Source organism: Bombus fervidus, chromosome 1, assembly GCF_041682495.2.
Source record: "Bombus fervidus isolate BK054 chromosome 1, iyBomFerv1, whole genome shotgun sequence".
Classification (NCBI taxonomy): Eukaryota; Metazoa; Arthropoda; class Insecta; order Hymenoptera; family Apidae; genus Bombus; species Bombus fervidus.
Window position 1 is genome coordinate 9,639,827 of NC_091517.1, and position 19,164 is coordinate 9,658,990.

At 38.4% G+C, this 19,164-nt stretch overlaps 1 protein-coding gene across 1 annotated transcript; it reads left to right on the forward strand.

The window, feature by feature from the left end:
- The first annotated feature begins 898 nt into the window (after nucleotides 1–898).
- Nucleotides 899–16,622, forward strand: LOC139998050 (leucine-rich repeat, immunoglobulin-like domain and transmembrane domain-containing protein 2). The gene has a single exon (XM_072022274.1). The coding sequence runs from the start codon at nucleotides 2,087–2,089 to the stop codon at nucleotides 4,067–4,069; it is 1,983 nt and encodes a 660-aa protein (XP_071878375.1). The 5' UTR covers nucleotides 899–2,086; the 3' UTR covers nucleotides 4,070–16,622.
- Nucleotides 16,623–19,164: the final 2,542 nt, after the last annotated feature.

Consider the following 19,164-nt stretch of genomic DNA (forward strand, 5'->3'; position numbering starts at 1 on the left):
AGGAAGGAGATTCCCTGGACGGGCGAAGAGGCGGCGAGCCGGCCAGGCGGGCTGATGGGGAAGCACGCGCAAACTTCTCGAGAATGTAAACGCGAGCAACGAAGAATCGCGTTGGTGGAAGAGAGAACACGCGAGCGAAAGAATGAAAGTAGGAGGAGAAAAAAAAATGGGGGAAGAATGACTTTTCCAGGGCTCTGTGATCGTAGCCGAAAAACGACGCGAGGAGAGAGAGACCGTCTGTGGCGGTTGACGGTAGCCGATAGACGATATCGTAACCACCGTTGCTGTTGCCGGCCTTTTCTCTTTCTCTTTTCCAGCCGCTTCCACTGCATCCACCCCTCTAGCAAGCCAGCCGTAATCTGGCAGTGCATTTAACCACTTTGTGAAATAGCCGTATATCTCGCCACTGTGACGTAGCATTCGATACGTCGAAAAGGGTGGTTGGAGGACTGTGGGTGGCACGACCATGACAGGGGGGAGGGGAGGGAGGTAGGGGGGAGAGAGAGAGAGAGAGAATGTGCGAGGAAGAAACGTACGGGGGTAAAGTAGAGGGTGGGAGTGAGGTCAGGAGACTCGGTAGGAAAACGTGGAGTAGGTTGGGGAAAGAGGAGCCACGGCGCGGCAGCGAGAGTATCTAGTGGCTAGTAGGTTGTGCGCGCGCCCGTACACCCGTGTACCCCATTTAGAGGGGTGGAAAGCGAAGGTACGAAGGTGGGGTGGCTCGTGTCCAAGAGTAGGGAGTAGAAACGATCCCTACTACCCCTCTCTAGCCGGTTGGGAAAGCGCACGAGCTGTGTCTGGTTATATGCGAGTGGCGGGGGTTGTGGGGGGATTTCATAAGGGTAGAGGGGTTGTGTATAGGGGTTCGAACAGAGCTGGCTTAGGCAAGGGGGTGAAGGATGCTGGTGGATGAGACTGGAGGAGAGGAAAGGCGCCGTAAGGGGTGCTCGGAATCACGGTGGTGGTGTGTACACCCTGTGTATATAGTCTGGCCAGAGTGGAAGAAGGGTGCGCCCTACTTCGCGTCGGCGTTTTCCCTCCTGGCAGTGTGCAACGACGTATCGAAAGAAGGACAGAGAAAGCGAGCACAGGCTGTCTCTCCGGTTCGGTGCCGGGCTTTTCATAGTCTCTCATTTCACGACGAGCGTCCGTGCCATCGGTTTGAGTGTTTTGCGCGTTCGACGAATATCGGGAGTGAGAGAAAAAAGAAAAAAGAGGAGAAAGAAGGAAAGAGGTAGCGAGAATCGGCTGGGAAAACAGAACGGGGAACGCGAACCAGCGAAGATCGCCTGGCACGGACAACGCCTCGGGCACGGAGCAACGCGAGAACGAGATAGGACTTCGGTCTGTATCGCGAGTATATTTGGTGATTCGCGTCGTCCAAGGTGGTGGTGCATAGTACCGTCCGTCGACGCGGGTGTTGTTGCCGTTATTGGTTCTTATCGATAGTGAATCGTGGAGTTGGTTTTCGTCAGCTTCACGGAAAGTGCACGTTGATCGACGCGTTTACGTAAGAACGACGGACGCTCGTGGTGTATGCTTACTCGTACGTGCTCGTATGTATCTCAATGTGCGCGCGCGCGTGTGACAAGTACCGTCAAATACGGGAAGACGAGTCAGGGAAAGAGATGGTGGAGGTTTTCGTCGATTCGTGAGTTTGCCGAAAATACCAATTCGGTCAGCTTCGATCATCGCGTATCCTTCGAAGATCAAAGGAGAAGTATTCGTTATCGTACATCGAGTGGTCGCCGAGTCGACGAATCAGAAGAATTCACGAATGGACGAGCCGAGATCGTTTAATCCCGACCCTCTCGTTTGCATAATTAGCCGTGCTGCACTGCAACAGTTACACGGAGAGAAGGGTTCGCTTAAACTTTATTATAAAGGCTGAGGTGGCGGTCGTATTATTCGACGATACGAGGAGGAGGAATCGAACGTGTCGTTAGAAGGAGACGAGAGAAGGTGAGAACAACGACCGAAGGTGTCTCGCCACCGAAGCCTACTCGAAGAAGGAAATGGAAAAAATGGGCGTAAGCTTGTTGACAGAGTATTTTCTCGGGAGAGCGAAAACATTTCTCGCTTATTGATGCGCCTGGCGAGGCTAGCGTCCTCGAGCAAGATAGTCGGGGCGGATAGCGTCTATCGCAACCAGGACCAGCATTCGACAATAATAAACGTGTTCGTCATGGAAATCTCGGTGTTCTTGTTTTACGTGACGACGTTGCTGGGCATTGTGACCAGCGACAAGTGCGCTGTCGAGTGTTCTTGTAAGTGGAAGAGCGGGAAGCGCACGGTCGAGTGTGTAAATCGTGCCCTGACTAGCATACCGGAGTGGGTCGATCCGGAAACGCAAGTGTTGGACACAAGCGGTAACGACATTCGGACCCTGCCGAGTAACATCTTCAAACGTGTACGTTTGACGAATCTACAGCGTCTCTACCTACGCGAGTGCCGTATCGACCGAATCGATAGCGAGGCACTGGCCGGCCTTACAAATCTGGTAGAGCTCGATCTAAGCCACAACCTCTTAACGGTGGTCCCTACTGCAAGTTTCTTGGATACACCGTTCCTCAGGGATCTCGTACTGTCCAACAATCTTCTCAAGAGAATTCACTCGCACGCGTTCAAGAGTACACCGAACTTGGTCAAGTTGGATCTGTCTCACACGCAACTGGTTGAGATCGAGGCGAAAGGATTCCGAGGCTTGGAATTGTTGGAAAGTTTAAAGTTAAACAATAATCAGTTATCGACCCTTCATCCCGGCACGTTCGAGCCGTTGAACAAACTCACGAGCATAGAACTTCACGATAACCCCTGGATCTGTGATTGCCATTTACGCGAAATGAAAATGTGGCTCGTGAAGCACAATCTGCCGACCCTTCAAGCACCCCTTTGTCACGGTCCGAAACAATTATTGAATCGTACCTTCACCGATTTGAGTATCGACGATTTTGCCTGTCGACCGATTCTCTTGATAGCTAGTCGCTACGCTGAGGCAACGATAGGCGAAAATGCCAGTATCGTGTGTCGAGTTAGCGCGATACCACCGGCCAAGGTGAAATGGTATTGGAACGGACGTTTGCTGACCAATCATTCGGCATTCAGTGGCTATCAGAAGATTTTGATCTTTGAGGAGGGTCAGTTCCGGAAAAGAAGTACGCTAGTGCTGACGAACGCTCAGGAAGCGGATTCTAGCGAGTTCTACTGCGTGGCAGAAAATCGTGCTGGTAGCGTCGAGGCGAATTTCACTCTTCACGTATCTCTGAGAACCGCTGGCATGTCTACTCTCGGTTCCGGCCAAATTGCCGGTATATCCGCCGCTCTGGTCGTGCTCATTCTCTTTATACTCCTTATCATTCTCGTGTTGTTCATTCGTTTACGAAGAATGCCGTTGAAAGATGTGAAGTCGTCGGTTCCTGCGGAAGGGGTGTCCGCCGATAGTACAGGTGGTAACAACGAGAATCCATCATCGGCAACGTCGACTACTCGCAGAAAACACGAAGAAATCGAAACGACGTCGTTCGGTGTGGAATCGAAGCCACCGGTGTCCTTAAACCTGAGCTACGTTCAAAGACCTCAAGCAGCGGTCTTGCAGACAGAGAACGAGTACGGTTCGATCGGTCGTTTCGATGATCAGAGCCAACAGCCCTCGGTGATGGTTGCACCGGGTGCTTGTTTCTCTTCTACTACGTCGCTGATGCCGATCGACAATCCTGATCTTATCAGGGACACGCGACGTGGTTCGGCGGAAGACATCACTCCTTACGGCGGAGCGGACTATAGTCGTATGGAAGTGGTGGATGACGCGAAGATCCTTTATACGAGTTGTATGTGGGAGGCGAGGGATACGTGCAGAACAACGGTTCCGGTGAGCACGTACCCTTCGAAGGAAGCCCTAGCCGTAGTGGCACCTATGGTCGAGCAATTTCCGCCAGGGGCGAAGCAAATAAGAGTATGGCAGAAGGGAGTTCCGGTTTTGCCACCGGTGTCTGCGTTGAAGCGTGTTCTCGGCTCGACGCGTAGCTCCCCCGATGAGGGTTATCAAGAAGGGACTGGAACCGATGTCTAGGTACCGCTGCTTCATTACTGTGACGCCCGGCACCGTTACCTGGAGCTTCGTAGACGCCACCAGGACGACACCGACTGCTGAGAGACGTCCTGTCCAGTGCCGGACGAGCGGTAGTGAAAAAGAAAAAAAATTCTCGATTTAATTTAAATATCGAACTCCGTCGCGGATATTAACGTGATGGACTAGGACGTCGACCTGTCACGTGGATTGCGTATACATAAAACGTATAATATATACATACCATATGTTACACACTCGTACATACGTATATATAGACCGAGAGAGTGATCGATGAAATGGTTCGAGATGTATTCCGTATGTGGATATACATTCGTATAGAAGGGTGGTAGACATCGAGAATGGGAAGTCATTCGGCCGACTCGGTGGAAACGAACGTCCACTTGTCGCGAGATTTACGTACAGTGGTCGATGAAATAGTTGAAGGTGCCGTTGTGACTAATGCACGGAACACATAAAACGAAGAATCTGTCGAGGACTCGATCGATAAATTCCGCCATCTGTCAGCTCTCGAAAAATAACGCCGGCTTTCTAACCTCCAAGAACTTTTCATTTCGAACGTTTTCGCGTCCGTTTTGTGTGTCCGACGTGTAGCACGATAGGAAGAATATCCTACTCGACGTTCTAAACGAACGGAACGGTCAACGCAATCTGGTAAGAACGACGACGTCGTTTCGGTGATCTTGCAGTACAATGTTGACGGCTAATACTTTCTATATGAACGATTAAGGGATATTCGGAGGAAGAACAAAAACGAAAAAAAAAAGAAAAAACAGAAAAAAAGAAGCGAAAGAGAGATCACGAAAAATGGAATATAATAACATAACGTTTAAAGATACGGTTTAAATATACCGTTTCTTAAGATAATGTTTACGAGAAGACTGCAGTGCATGTTCCGAAGGATGTGTAGATAGAGACAGATACGCGAGAGAATAATTTCTATTTACCGTGTGTGTTGGCTACCGTGTATACTACATACGTGAATTTTCTAGTCAATTTCGAAGGTGTAATTAGACGATGTTAGATGATTTGGATATGGTGTGAGCACGACGACAATACGAGATCGAGAATACGGCCGACGTGCGATTACGCATCGCGGTAACGATGCACGAAAAATTCATCCCATTTTCCGTCGCGCGTCTAACGATTCGTCGATCAGATTGTTTTTTCATTTATTATTATCATCATCAACGGTACGTACGAATTATGAATACGTTATAACTTCGATAGTCGGAGTAAGATCGAGTATCGAATCGATTCGGAATAACTAACGGAAACGCGACATACGAGGGAAGCGATATTGTCACATCGGATAGTTATTGACGTTCGTGTTCGAGGACGAAAATTCACGGAAACGGTAGAGCGTGAAATATGACGTCGGGTACACCTCTGGATCCGTCGTTGCAATTCTCCTGACGATAAATTGATTTACTTTGCCGTGCGTTAGGAACCGTTCAAAATATATTCGTGTAACGACACACTGTCTCTTTCGATATCGATTCATCGAGAAATTTCACAGACCTTAAAAGCGTTAGTATACCTACGTCAATGGTAATATCATAATATGTGCGTATATATCAATATCGATACGTCGGTATCGATACATCGAATAATTGCTGACATCGCGAATGATGACAATTACGAACGTCGCGATACCTCTATCGAATGAAATATCTAATCAACGATTGAATTCGGTGAACAAAGAAAAAGTAAAGTGAGAAAAAAGTTCGCAATTCCCAGAATGTATCCGTCGTCGTTCGATCTCTGTCTGTTTTTTTGTATTACCCGGAGCCAATAGAATCAATTACATAAGACTGTATAGTAAGCACAGGAAGCCCGTAAGCCAATTGCAAGCGAATATAAACTATTGCTCAAACACTGAAACGAGGGGCTTGCGATTGGTTGACCGGCTCATGCCTCGCGTTAGTGTCTTACGTAAGTGAGTCTGTGTGTGTTGATCTAGACACTTTGGCGGTAAGCGGTAAGCGGTAAGCCAAAACGCCAATTGCGAATATCGGTCAGTTATCAACCTGTGTCTGTGTTTGTGTCCTGTGTGTTCCGTGTGTGTGTGTGTGCGTATTTCCCCGACTATGGTTCGTACGTGTCTTGAGAGCAGTGTGCCTGAATATACGTATTTGAACGTATGTGATAATATGATCCAGACGTGTGAATGTATGAGTGCACTAGTTTATACGTGTGCTCGCGCGCGGCATCGAGAGATCGAGGGTGAGATAGTGCATGCGGTGCAGTGCTTGCAATTTCTACCGATTGGTTTATCGCCTATCGTTCAGGCCGGCTACTTTTCTCTGCTCAATGATCCTGGAACCGATCGACGTATTCGTGATGAGGTAACAAAAAAAAAAAAAAAAAAAAAGAAAATAAAATACGAAAACAGCGGAAAAAATGGAAATAAAAATGCCATGCCAAATACACTGACTGGTTCTATTGAATCGTATATTTTACGCGGATCAATAATACGTGGTACAGGCTGGAGAACACGACAGGACACGGTTCTAGTGGTCATTTTATTCGTCGACGAACGAGTCCACGGGTTTATTGGTTGTTTCCCGACCGGTATCTTGGCCAAATCACGGTAATCGCAGTGAAAACACGTGACAACCGGGGCACGAGAACGCGTTCAATGGATTTTACTGGAACGATCTTTTTTTCTCTCTCCCGATCGAATTTAACTTTATTCGTTGCGATTCGTAACGAACGTTTACGCGTAACGCGCGTGGACCGTGTTCGAATGGAATTTAAAATTAGGCAAACTAGGGAAACTATGGAATTTATGTTATGTATCTGTCCATAACACGAAATTTACTGTCATGAGAAATAGACACGAATGATTTGCCGCCTTTTCCCTCGAAAATACATGGTTAGCATCACGTCCAGAATAATTTACGCGTATCATCGTTTAAAGTGAGCCATAAATGATGTGCATATGTTTAACGTGGATTGCCCTTTGTCCTTTCACGTATTATTTGTACTTGTATGAATATTTGCCCTTTCTCGAATATTCGTCTTGTTACGATAACATTGTTCCTTAACGATCATTTTGTTTCTATTAGTGTTTTACAATATCGTTCGTGTTATTAAACGTTTATCTATTTTTGTTTTATTATTCGTTAATAAAAAGTTGATTCAAGACATTTTATAATACCTTCTAGCAATTATATATAGAAATGTTAATTATTTTACCGTTCAGAGGTTCTTGCAACCGAGTCACGCCAATGCGACATTTAAAGACTACTCGTCCATGCATCGGAAGTAACGATATTTACCGCAGATTGTTTTCGTTTACCCGATCTTTTTATGCGTCACTGACACGAAACGCTATTTTTCTTTGTCGTTTCCTGCAACGAAATCGATCAAAATCAAACAAATTCTTCTCATGTTATATCTTGATCAAAATATTATTGATGAAACAAACGAATATCAAATAACCAAATATTTCTCGACATTAGAAATACAGGTATAATTAAACATACAGGCGAACAAAAAGCTCAATATTAAGTTTGCGAAACTATTAATTACAATGAACAACCCATATTATTTACTGTTAGAAGCTCTTCGATACTATCATATAGTAATAATTTATTAGAGTATATATACATATATATCACTCGAATATTATGACATATCAATCCACCGTGTGCCATATTAGTGAAACATATCATGCATTCCTCGATACGATTTACATTTTATCTATCTCAGTGTTTTCCTTCTTCTAATGACCCGCTGTTTGCGTAATCGAGTATCGGAGTTAATTATTTGCAAAGTAACGAAATACGCATAAGCTGACGACAATGAACATAATGAACGGTCAAATCGGATTTAACGCAAAATAGGCTGGTTCATAAAGGAGCTGAGCCGCAAGGTATATTTCGAAATGCAAACGTCACGTGAAATGGAGCAACACGAATTATTAATTTCTCAGTAACTATAATTTCACAAATTTGGAAAGTCGACAGAACGAAATGCACCCGCGTTTTCGCTACAGTTATGTCCGGCATGCAGTGGTTACACGAAATATTGGTACAAAGCTTTTTTTTAAGCAGATTCTACATTTCATTTTCAGAGTTTTTTCAATCATGTGATAATACCTACTATTAAATGAAATGAAATGTAATATATTTGTATCCAATTAACTAGTATGTAAATATTACAATAAATACATTGCTGTGTCAATATACTTTGTAGCCACTGTGCATATATTTTCGAACTGTTTGATGAAAAAAAGCGTTTCATTCTTTTTCGTGTATCGTATCGTCGATACACTTAAAAGCATTCTTTCCATCTAGAATGGAATTAGAATTATACTCGTACTTTGCCTGTAATATGCACCAATTGCGAGTAAAAGGATGAATGAATAACACGAACAAAAAAGAAAAAAAATAAAAGAAGGGTTAAAAACAAAAGGTTTGCATATGAACAAATTAACTCAGGAGAATACATTTAGAATTTTGTTCCTAGTCTGTGTAGTGTTTTTCTTTTCCGTTTTTCTTTCTTTTTTTTGTGACGGGTACAAATCTCTGAAACACAATAGCGTGCGGTCACAGTGGTGGCTAATGAACATTCACAATACAGCTCTCCTGATGTTACTGCGTACAATATTGCGATCCATATCATTTGAGCGTCATAAAAGCTGACAAGCTGGCATGTCTGACAATGAGTCGTAGCGGAAAGGTATCGCGAACAATTACTCGAAGCTTTATATTCCCCGAGCGGATTAAGGGAGATATTGCTTCTTCATACGATGGCTTCAAGCACGTTGTTTTAATTTTTTTGTCATTCCTGTCTGTGTTGTTCGCGTATATGAAAAATTAATATATTGGATGGATTATCTCGTTAACATGTTACTAAATATTACATCTCTTGTATTATATAGGAGAAAAGCACTGCCATATATATATTTATATTTTTTTTATTTGTTCCTTTTCACAGAAATAGGACTTGACTTACATATTTCTAATTCTTACTTATTTCCATACTGTATTTAGAGCATCCATTATATTCAGTCCTACACCCAGTCTACGTTCCTATCCTAAGCACACATATTTCATCTTATATCTACCATAATATTAGAAATTTAAATATATATCTCTTTGTTTCTTCTAACTATATTATATTCACTATCCTATACTTAATTTATATATTATACACTATCCATCGCATATCAACCTTTGGCTTAGTTCGGTACCTACATATGTTCTTAAGATCTTTCTAAAACTCTTACCCAGCTTATCACCGCTTCATTTATTCTACTTTTTACTATATCTTCCTTTCTTAATACGCTTAATACGTTAGAATCTAATCTATAGCAGCCGCTTTTGGCTACCTCTTTCTACTTTCTTCCTCAAGTATTCTGTCTTTCCCACTGTTTTTACATATTCGTTTGCTAATTCATTAATTTTCCTCGCCACCTTTTTTCATTCCGTCCTTATTATAAACCGCTAAAAATACTTCATTCATCCTCACCTGCCTTCGATCTGTATACTATTACAGAAAACATTATATTCCGATATTAATGATATTTAAAGTAGCCATTAAATCGTAAAAGATATGGTAAAATCTATTTTTTATGAATTTGACAAATCAGTTTTTTTTATTATCTACAAATATTTTTAGATTATTTAAATGTAGGGCCTTTGACTTAATATACAGGAAACGTCAAAAATAGAGATAATATCATAAGTCGAATTTGTATATTTTATTTATGTAGTGTTAATATGAGTAAGAAGTATTTTATTATCGCCTTAAAATTATCCGCAAAAAAACAGCATTCTGTTTTTTGTTATTTAATGTACAACAATTATAGATAACAGTAAATTTATTCCTTTTTAGATTAGACTCATGATTAAGCTGGGTGACTGGACAAATTGTAGAATGTCCAATTTAGATATGTGTAATTTATTTAATCTTGATGTATTAAGAAAAATTGAAATATATAAAGATTGTTTTGTATGAAATTATGACGTGACATTATATCTAAAACTGGATATTAAAATTTGAAATACCATAATTATAACGTTGTTAAATTCGCTGAATTCCATTTTGCCCGTGAAATAATAGTTTAAATAAGCAAAATAGTTTATTTATTTAACATTATAATTAATAATTACGCCTCGATTAAGAGTAATTGAAGCAATATCTTTTGCGCGACATTATAAAATAAATTCCATGTAAATTCTATATAAGAAGTTAATTTCATAAATTCTATATAAAATATTAGAGAACAATTTCTTCCTAGCTCATACTTTAGCATTATACTTGCAATTTTCAATGAAACTGAAAGCTTTTTATGCCACTTGGTTAAATGTAATTTATGTTTAACAAGTAGGTACATATGAAAAAGAGATTACTTTGAGTTATAAATACGATACTTGCAAAAGTTCTTTGCAATAAGTAACGCTTATTTTTCACTGCCAGTTCAATTTCGTTTTAATAATGTAAGTTTTTCAATTTTATAACTAGCAAAATTTTCGTTACTAACTTACAGAAAGGAAAACATTGGCCATAAGCGCAAGAGTTTACATACGTTTATGAAACTCTGTCTTATCTTTTATTATGAAACAATTGCTTTCCAGTGCAATTTTATTATCTGTTATATATTGATAAATATGTTTTCTTATTGTAATATCAATTAACATTGATTTCCTATACTGCAAATTTGTTCCATTAGTATGAATATTTATTACCAGACTACACATGTTTACGGAAATTTACATTTTTATGAATATTTTATAAATCTTTGCATGTTATATGTGATCTAAACATCTCTATATTTTAAAATTTTTCATAAATGTATAAACCTGCGTAGTCTATTATCAATAAATTCAGGATATATCTTATAATCATAATGAGAAAGTAGTTCATGTTAAGAAAGGGCCGCCACGGTTGGTTGGTTGGCTCAATCCTAATGCCGATTACTTGATTTGCTGTTTAAGTGTCCTTCCCATTTACCGAGCAAATATTTAACTATAATCTATTTCGTTAATGTAATTTCACGTCGGCAATATCAGTTCCTATGACTTTATTATAAATTTGCGTCGATCATACAAAGTGTATCAACTATGTTAGTTTAAGTAATAACGAAAAGTAATCATGATAAAGAAAGAACATGTAAATTGGAAGTTTTGCAATGACGATGTGATGTATATAATTTTGTGGAAAAATATATTAAATTGGATTATATCGATATTGATTTAGAAAGTTTCAACAAATTGTTATTCTTCAACTTCATGGAAATTCGATTTCGCGCAATCTTATTTTACTTGTTTTCTTTTCTCACGTGTACGTGATGTAGAAAATGTCCATCTAAATAAATGATTATTTTCCGATCGTATTTAGACGTTAACATACGCGATTTTGCGTGAACATGCACTTGAATACTTAATGATATTGGGATATTGATAACCAACCAAATATTTTATATACAAGTGTGTAGTCAATGCGGAACTTAAATAGATTGAATAAGTGGAAACAATTAACGCGTATATTTTATAACAAAGACGGATTTAAAGAATTATTAATAAAAAAGTTATTCAGACAATATTTAAGCTAAGAAATAAATAACATAATTTTATAATAATAAACAGTCGAGGAAAATATTTTATCGTGTAATTTGTAGAATTTTATTTTCTTAGAAACTATTCTGTACTTTTAAATAATTCATTTAAAATTACTCCATTTTACGTAATAAATATCCAATGAGTTTCAACTTGATATTATATAAAAGCCGTATCACAATGCGTGTTTTATATAATTGTTCTGACATCCAAATAGGTAGCTAATAGAATAGAGAAAACTGTCTTAATATGTATACATTCATAAAGTCGTTCGTATATCGTTCGTGGAAATTTCTGCACGACATCGTATATATATAAGAGAAGTTCAAAGTGAAGAGACCGAGCCGACATTGAAGTAGCAATATAAAGTAATTAGGCAAAGTAATTAAGCAAATTCTGTATATCGAGCAGTATGCAATACCGACTACTTTAATTGCTTGATGCATCTTTTCGCGCTTTACTCATGCCTTCCTCCGAACCAGGATTCAGTTCAGCCGTAAATTCAATAAATTTAATTAGCAAGTGTTTCGTGTCTCGGTTGATATTCCAGTAGCGAGCTCGTGCTGTTAGATCGCTCGTATATGATATATTGTTAATACGCTCATAATCCGTTCTCACAAATAAATATTGCAACGCTAAAAAAAAAAAAAAAAAAAGAAAAAAAAGGAAGAAAGAAATCTCACGAGAACTCGTTTATTTTATGCTATTAACATGTAGCAATTAACGAGATGGTATAACATAGCAAACAGTACAAAAAATAATAGCTTTGCGAAGTTAATTTCGAAAATTGGAACAGCGATGATCGTTTATAAAAATGATCACAAAATGTTGCTAAGGTGTTGTATTATTTCGATTGTCGCGAAACGAAATAATAGATTATTTTTCTCCAGTCTGTATCACGTGGCATAGCGGAAGAATCGAAGTTGAAACTGAAGGACATTCACACGATTTAATGCTTTCAAGCTATCGAGAAGTAAATAGCCCTTCTAAAGTTCAATAGTTCGCGAAGTTCCTTTCCATTCCTCGCTCCTCTTCTTTATTTTTTTCTTCTTTTATTAAGGAACTTGACGTCCAGACTTTTATTGCTCCCAGCGGAGGAATAAGTAATAGCCTTACCGGCAGTTTGATCTTCGTTACCGGTATTTTTTCAAAGAAGAAACTTTTCTTTCCTAACGATCGTGCAATCTACCATACTGTGGCGTTTATCTCGACTCGTACTACTTGATCATACCGTTTGATACAGTACAGATAACATTTTACGACTCATGCCGCTGAAAAACAATGATTTTTCACACAGAGCGTATACTTTGTGACGAAATTTTCAACATACACTATAAATATATATATAACTTCCACGTACATGTATATTTGAAATGTATCAATGACCATCGAGAACGAATTATTAACACATTAAAGACCGCTTATGTAATATCACGTTTCTTCATAGGTAAAGCATGGCCAATTATCGATGAATTTATTTCATTTATTTGAATTAATAAAGATAAGCGATGCAAAGAATATTTGAAAGCCGCACTTTTTAAATACTCATGTCTTGCCCTAATTAAAGATTTTCCATTTTAGGATTTCCATACAGTTATCGACAGTTATATATCGGGTTGATTTTTTATGATTATTATATTTTTTCGCAAAAGAGATCATTCGTCAGATCAGGCCATTTCATCGGTCGCGAGGTACTTTCCGATCATCTCGTGTCTACATGTTCCGAAATTTATGAATGTCCGGGAATCACGGAACGTCAGGCGTTCCCATTGTTCGATCACGATTAATTACGCAGAAAAGTACCAAGCGTGTTTCCCCTGTTTGACGCTCGATATTCGACATCACGCAAGCCGGAGACTCCTCGGCTTTCGTAACGATTATAAGCAACATACGATTGTATGGAAACTTTGAATAAGAGTTTAAAGCACATTTAGCACATCTTGCGAAAAGAGAGTTTTCTTAAAACGTTCAATGTGTTCTTAGCATACACATGTATCGAGGAGAAGACAGCCCTTCGGTGATGAACAATCCAACGTGCGTTCTAAACATTTTTCAAATAAAAATATTCGTTTCAGTGTTCATCGTGGAAGGTAGGAATCGTAGAAACCTGGCCATATTAAACATGTTAAGTTACATTGTTGCACAAGTTTCAAACATCTAACGTTCATGCCTCTTCAACATTGCATCGTTTTCTGACGAGATATCTGTAATCCGTATCTGTTAATACAATAAATTGGCAGAGATAGCGAAGTCACACTTTACCGTTAATTCATCTTTCATCATATGTGCTCCGATTGCGTTCGTGCTCCAACTCTTGTTTTCATACAGTTTCTAATATCGGTTTGGAAGGGTTTACCAAGCAATACGTCGAAAAGGAGGAATAATATGTCATGAATAACGTGTGTGTATACGTGCGCGTAGGTGTCTGTGTACGTGCGTTTTGTCGCGCGTACGAACAAAACGAGAGGAAAAGAAATAAGTTATTTTTTGGTGTTGCATAGCTTTTGCATATACATAAGTGGTTGTATCGTATAGAGTGAGTTGTTTGGATATACAATTTGGATGGATGCATAAAGAGAAATGCAAGGAATGTTACGATAGAGAACGCTGAGAAGGTTGCCAGTATGAAAGTAACGTATGACCGTAACGTACGATAATATGCTGTCACGCACACTTGACGATTCTATAGGTGTTCTTAATGCGTTTCGAAGCTGTTTGTTGAACATGTCTGATAAGCGTGTTAAATTAACTTCACCAAGCTTTGTCTTTCTGTTTGATTTCGTGCAAATCATCAAACACTCATGCGTCATCGTCATCTCGAGTGTCTTATGTAACACATTACATGCGGCTGCTTTCGTTTTGCAATCGCGACATTAATCATGGTGAAATTTATTTCCGTATGTTCGCGATTAGTCGAGCGTTCAAGTTGAAATTGGGCTATTTGCATTGAAAAGTTGGATAGGATTATTTTTCCATTTAAATTAAATTTGATGCTAGAATTATCTTAGAAATGTGACCATAGAATTTTTCATAGAAATTTTATAAATTTATGACGGTGCATTTTTTAACAGTTTCTATGAGTTTTTGTAAATAGGTATAAAGGTTTTTCTTTTGCGTTATACGTTCTTTCATGTATCGTTCAGTTTCATTTCTCCGGTACTATGTATTGTACAATTACAATATGTATAGTTTTATATTTAGTTGACGGTAACTTTTAGTATTTTAGAACAGAGTAAGTAAATGGGAAATTTCTTAACAAGAAGGTACACATTTAAAGAACACTCTTTGGTTGATGTTTCTATATTTCATTAGAGAATTATAACGGTAATTCCCAGAAACCAATTGTAATTTTTATTTCCTTAAAATCCTGTATAACCCATAGTGAAAATCATCTTTGTTTTCAAAGTCTGATTTTACATAAGATATTTTATATTTAAAGACTTTGCTGTTACTTCGAGTGTGTACGCAGAAAGGAAACTCGCTAATGCGAGTTACGTTTCACGTACACAATTTTCGTTCAGGACGAAAGTTTTGCAGACGAAGCAAAATTTTCACATTGAATTTTGGTGAGCTTTTCGATGCAAACTGCGACTTTTCGGTAAAAAAAAAAAAAAAAAAAATTGCAAAACTGGCGCACAAGCATCGATTTAAAAGGCAAAAATACAATAAAAAAATTTCGTCTCGTTCGGTAACGTGTCGATATACGATGAACTCATGTTATGCAAATGTATCACGTTTAGAAGTTTGATCGACTAAGTGATCGTTTTCGGCGTGATATGCAATTTTCATACGTACAGCCGTTTTTACGAAAACGAGAACAAGACATTTGAATATTCGCATAACGTTCTCGCTCAATTCCATTTTATAGTAACGACCGCTTTGTCGGTCCTATCGTTTAATCGAGTATCTCGTGAAAAACTAAGGTTGAGCTTCCTGTTACTAACGACGAACTGCCTAACGACCGTTTCAACGAACACCTCGAAAACGCGATTCACGAAGAATCGTCTATCGTACTGCCATGGGATTGTTCCTGATACAATAATCCTGAAACCTGATGAAAATTCTGTCATTTTACTTCTTGAATATTAAACACAAGTCACGACTGGCGAATTTTTCTAGAATTTAGCTCATCCTCGATCCCTCCGACAAAATTCTGATAGATCGGTGTTCAGATCGGTGCATATCCACACGTGGCACGTATATCGAATATCGTTCGAGGGCTAAAATAAAGCAATTGAAAGAATTACGAAAAATTCCCTCGGCAATCGTTGATGCCCTGTTATTAAAAGGGAGAGAGAGGAGCAGAAAAGATTGCGAAATAAATAAGTGTGTGTAAAGCGTATGCGCGCATGCGTGAGTATATATGTGTGTCTGAGCGCGCGCGTACCTCCTAAAAGGGGGCGCGGAATATCCTAGTTTGTAAATGTTTCAAATGGTCTCGGACAAGAAAAGTCTCGAGAGAAAGAGAAAGATTGTACGCATGTGTGCGAGAAGAAAAAAGACAACGGAAAAAGAAAAATAAAGAGCGGAGAAACCAGTTTTAAGGAATGTTAACGATGTACAAATGTGTAATTTAGTGTCGCAAGAGAAATCCGTCTACGGCGCGGTAACACGATGGCAGAAAATACTAAACAGAACAAACAAACAAACAAACAAAAAATATTACTTTTATTTTACGAGCAAGAGAGAGAGAGAGAGAGAGAGAGAGAGAGAGAGAGAGAGAAGTGAGAAAAAGAACGCGCATACAGGTGAACCTTTAGAGAACCTAGGCGTACCTATATTTCCATGATTACACATTTTTTGAACGTATACATGATAAATAGAAAAGAGAGATTACGTACCACGAGCGAGGGAAAAAGAACGTGAAGAAGGTGAAGACCCTCTCCACACATTCACACGTACGGTAAAAAATCATGTGCTATGACCGACAGTTGTCGAAATAAAATTCTTTTCGATCAAAAATATCTACTCGTGTCTGTTTCATTCGACTTACCTGGATTTTTACGCCCGCTTTTTAGTTTTATTTCCCTTTTCCTTTTTATCTATTTTTTAGTCATGCAAATTGAATATTGGAAGTGTGTATTATGCTGGTTGGATGTAACAGCGATCGAATATAATCGCTCAATACGAACGTCAATTAATACGTATATACCAATGAAAAATTAAAACAGGGATCACATAATGAATATAGCAGTAATATGTTATATTAAATTGCTTTCATTTTCACGATTATTCGCACGATTGTCAATTATGTGGTTCTTTTTTTTCGATGTATATTTCCGTCTATTTTGCGGACGTATACAGACTTGATGAGATTAAATATATTTTAAATACATCGTAGCGTAACGTGAGCGAAGCGAAACATCGGTTCTTTAATTTTTAATCCGATACTAAAATTGTTTGCGTTAAAGTTTTAAATACTAAATTAATGGATACACATACAAACAGATAGAAGATTGAAAATTTGTGGTTTAAAATATATCAGATTTGTCAAAGTGTGACATATTCACTACCATGAGGAGCACTGGTCACCGATACAAAATTTCCCTTTTAACAACAATAGAAAAGCGCAGAATACGTCGAATTACAGTTCGACACTATATTCATTGTTTGCTTTAACGTTTGGTGAAAATGGAAAAATCCGATAAAATACGATCGGCAGCGAATGGATGAAAACTTCTAAATTTTCTAAAATGTCGAAAAATTATAAAATTTGTTTTAGTCCTCCAAAAATCTCAAAAAGCTTTCAAAATTTATGAATGTACGAAAGTATGCTCGAGGCAAAGCACAATATTTAATATTATTTCGTACGTTCCATTTAAAAAAAAAAATCCCACCACATGAAACCTTATAAATTGAATTGAATGCGGTCGTTTACGCGAAACGTTTGACAGAAGGATTTTAATATTCCTTGGAAATGATAATCGATGAGAAGGTGAGAACCTTCACAAGGCTGATCCACATTCATACACTGGCGGACAAAAGAAAGTTTATGGAATGAGAAGTATAAAGAGAGGAAAATTTTACATAAGCTCCGTTTTACGTTAGTGTTTTATAAACCGCATTTAGAGAAAAAATGAATTTAGAGAAACTGTACGTAATATGCAACACCTGATTTTTGGAGCTTCCCCAAAAGTGAAGCACGTTCATTTTTCAATGAAACTAAGGTTAAAGAATGATAAAGTAAATAGACATTCGTATGTTAACTGCGAAAAAGTTTAAGTACCTTGAAGTCACGGTAAAAGTTGTAAAAAAAGAAGTTAAATGCGGCGAGTTATAAAAGAGGTATCTAATATGGAACAGCTGGAAAATGTGTAAAGAAATCGCAAAGAACTTTATTTTCGCTATGAAAATGAATATTAATTTAAATAAAAATGATATATAAGAGAATGTCTTCCATATTCTTGACTTATATTATATTAGCTTTCTTTGTTTTCTACACGTTGAACACGCAAATAACTTAAAGCACATTCTTCGTGATCCCAATGAAGACATTGAACCGATTTTTCATTATTATTGTCCCCCTTGTAATTGCCGCCACAAAATAAATAGAATTTTGTATTATCATCATCAGTAGCACCATTATGAACATTACGTACATTCAACGTGTTTCATGTTGGGTACGTACGTATTTCGACAGAAAAATAATGATTATACTAAGAAGAAAATAAATTTACCTATACATTTCTCTTAGACACTAAAAGAAAAATATGTCTGATGAGAAATCGTACAAACGTAACCTTTTTTAACTTGCTTGCGCTAAAAAATTTTGCTATTTAACTCCCCTTTCGGAACCTTTTATACGCTTTCAAACACAACGATCAATAGCGTTCAATAGGAGATTTCCAAGCGAAGCTCAACTATTAATACGCCTGTGTTTTGCTTCTAACGAAATATTTTACATTTACAAATGTACATAATGAACAAATGAACAAAATATACATTCATAGTATATCAGTCTTATAATGTTTTTTTATCCGCATATATAGATGGTGCGAATAAAAACAACGCGTTTTTAAAACAATAAAAACGACGATAAATGTAGATTTAAGATATATATATATATAGAGAGAGAGAGAGAGAGAGAGAGAGAGAGAGAGAGAGAGAATGAAAAAATCTATTAGTTGTCATTATTGAAAGCATCGTTTTATCAGTCTCAGAGCTGATGTCAGATCGATCAGTCACATTGGATACAGGTGAGGAATTACGATGAGTCTGGAATGTCCCGCGGCAGACAGCTGAATAAAAATCTAATTTTCAGGTACCTGTCGGCATGTCTTGTATTACTGACGTATGAGTTGCGCACGTTTCCGTTTTATTGCTTTTTTTATTCCCTGTAAACAAAATATGGGCTTACGTACACGGTGACCCGCTTAACTAGGGTAACTTATAGCTCTGAAACTGGAAAGATAGAAAACAGAACGAAATATCATTAGGCAGTATTAAATAATTCCGAATAGCACATGATCCGGTGACCCTTTATTCTGGAAGTGATGATATTTTAAA

Bases quoted from the DNA above. Each gene is read 5' to 3' on its own strand.
- LOC139998050 (XM_072022274.1), top strand. From the start codon at position 2,087: ATGCGCCTGGCGAGGCTAGCGTCCTCGAGCAAGATAGTCGGGGCGGAT.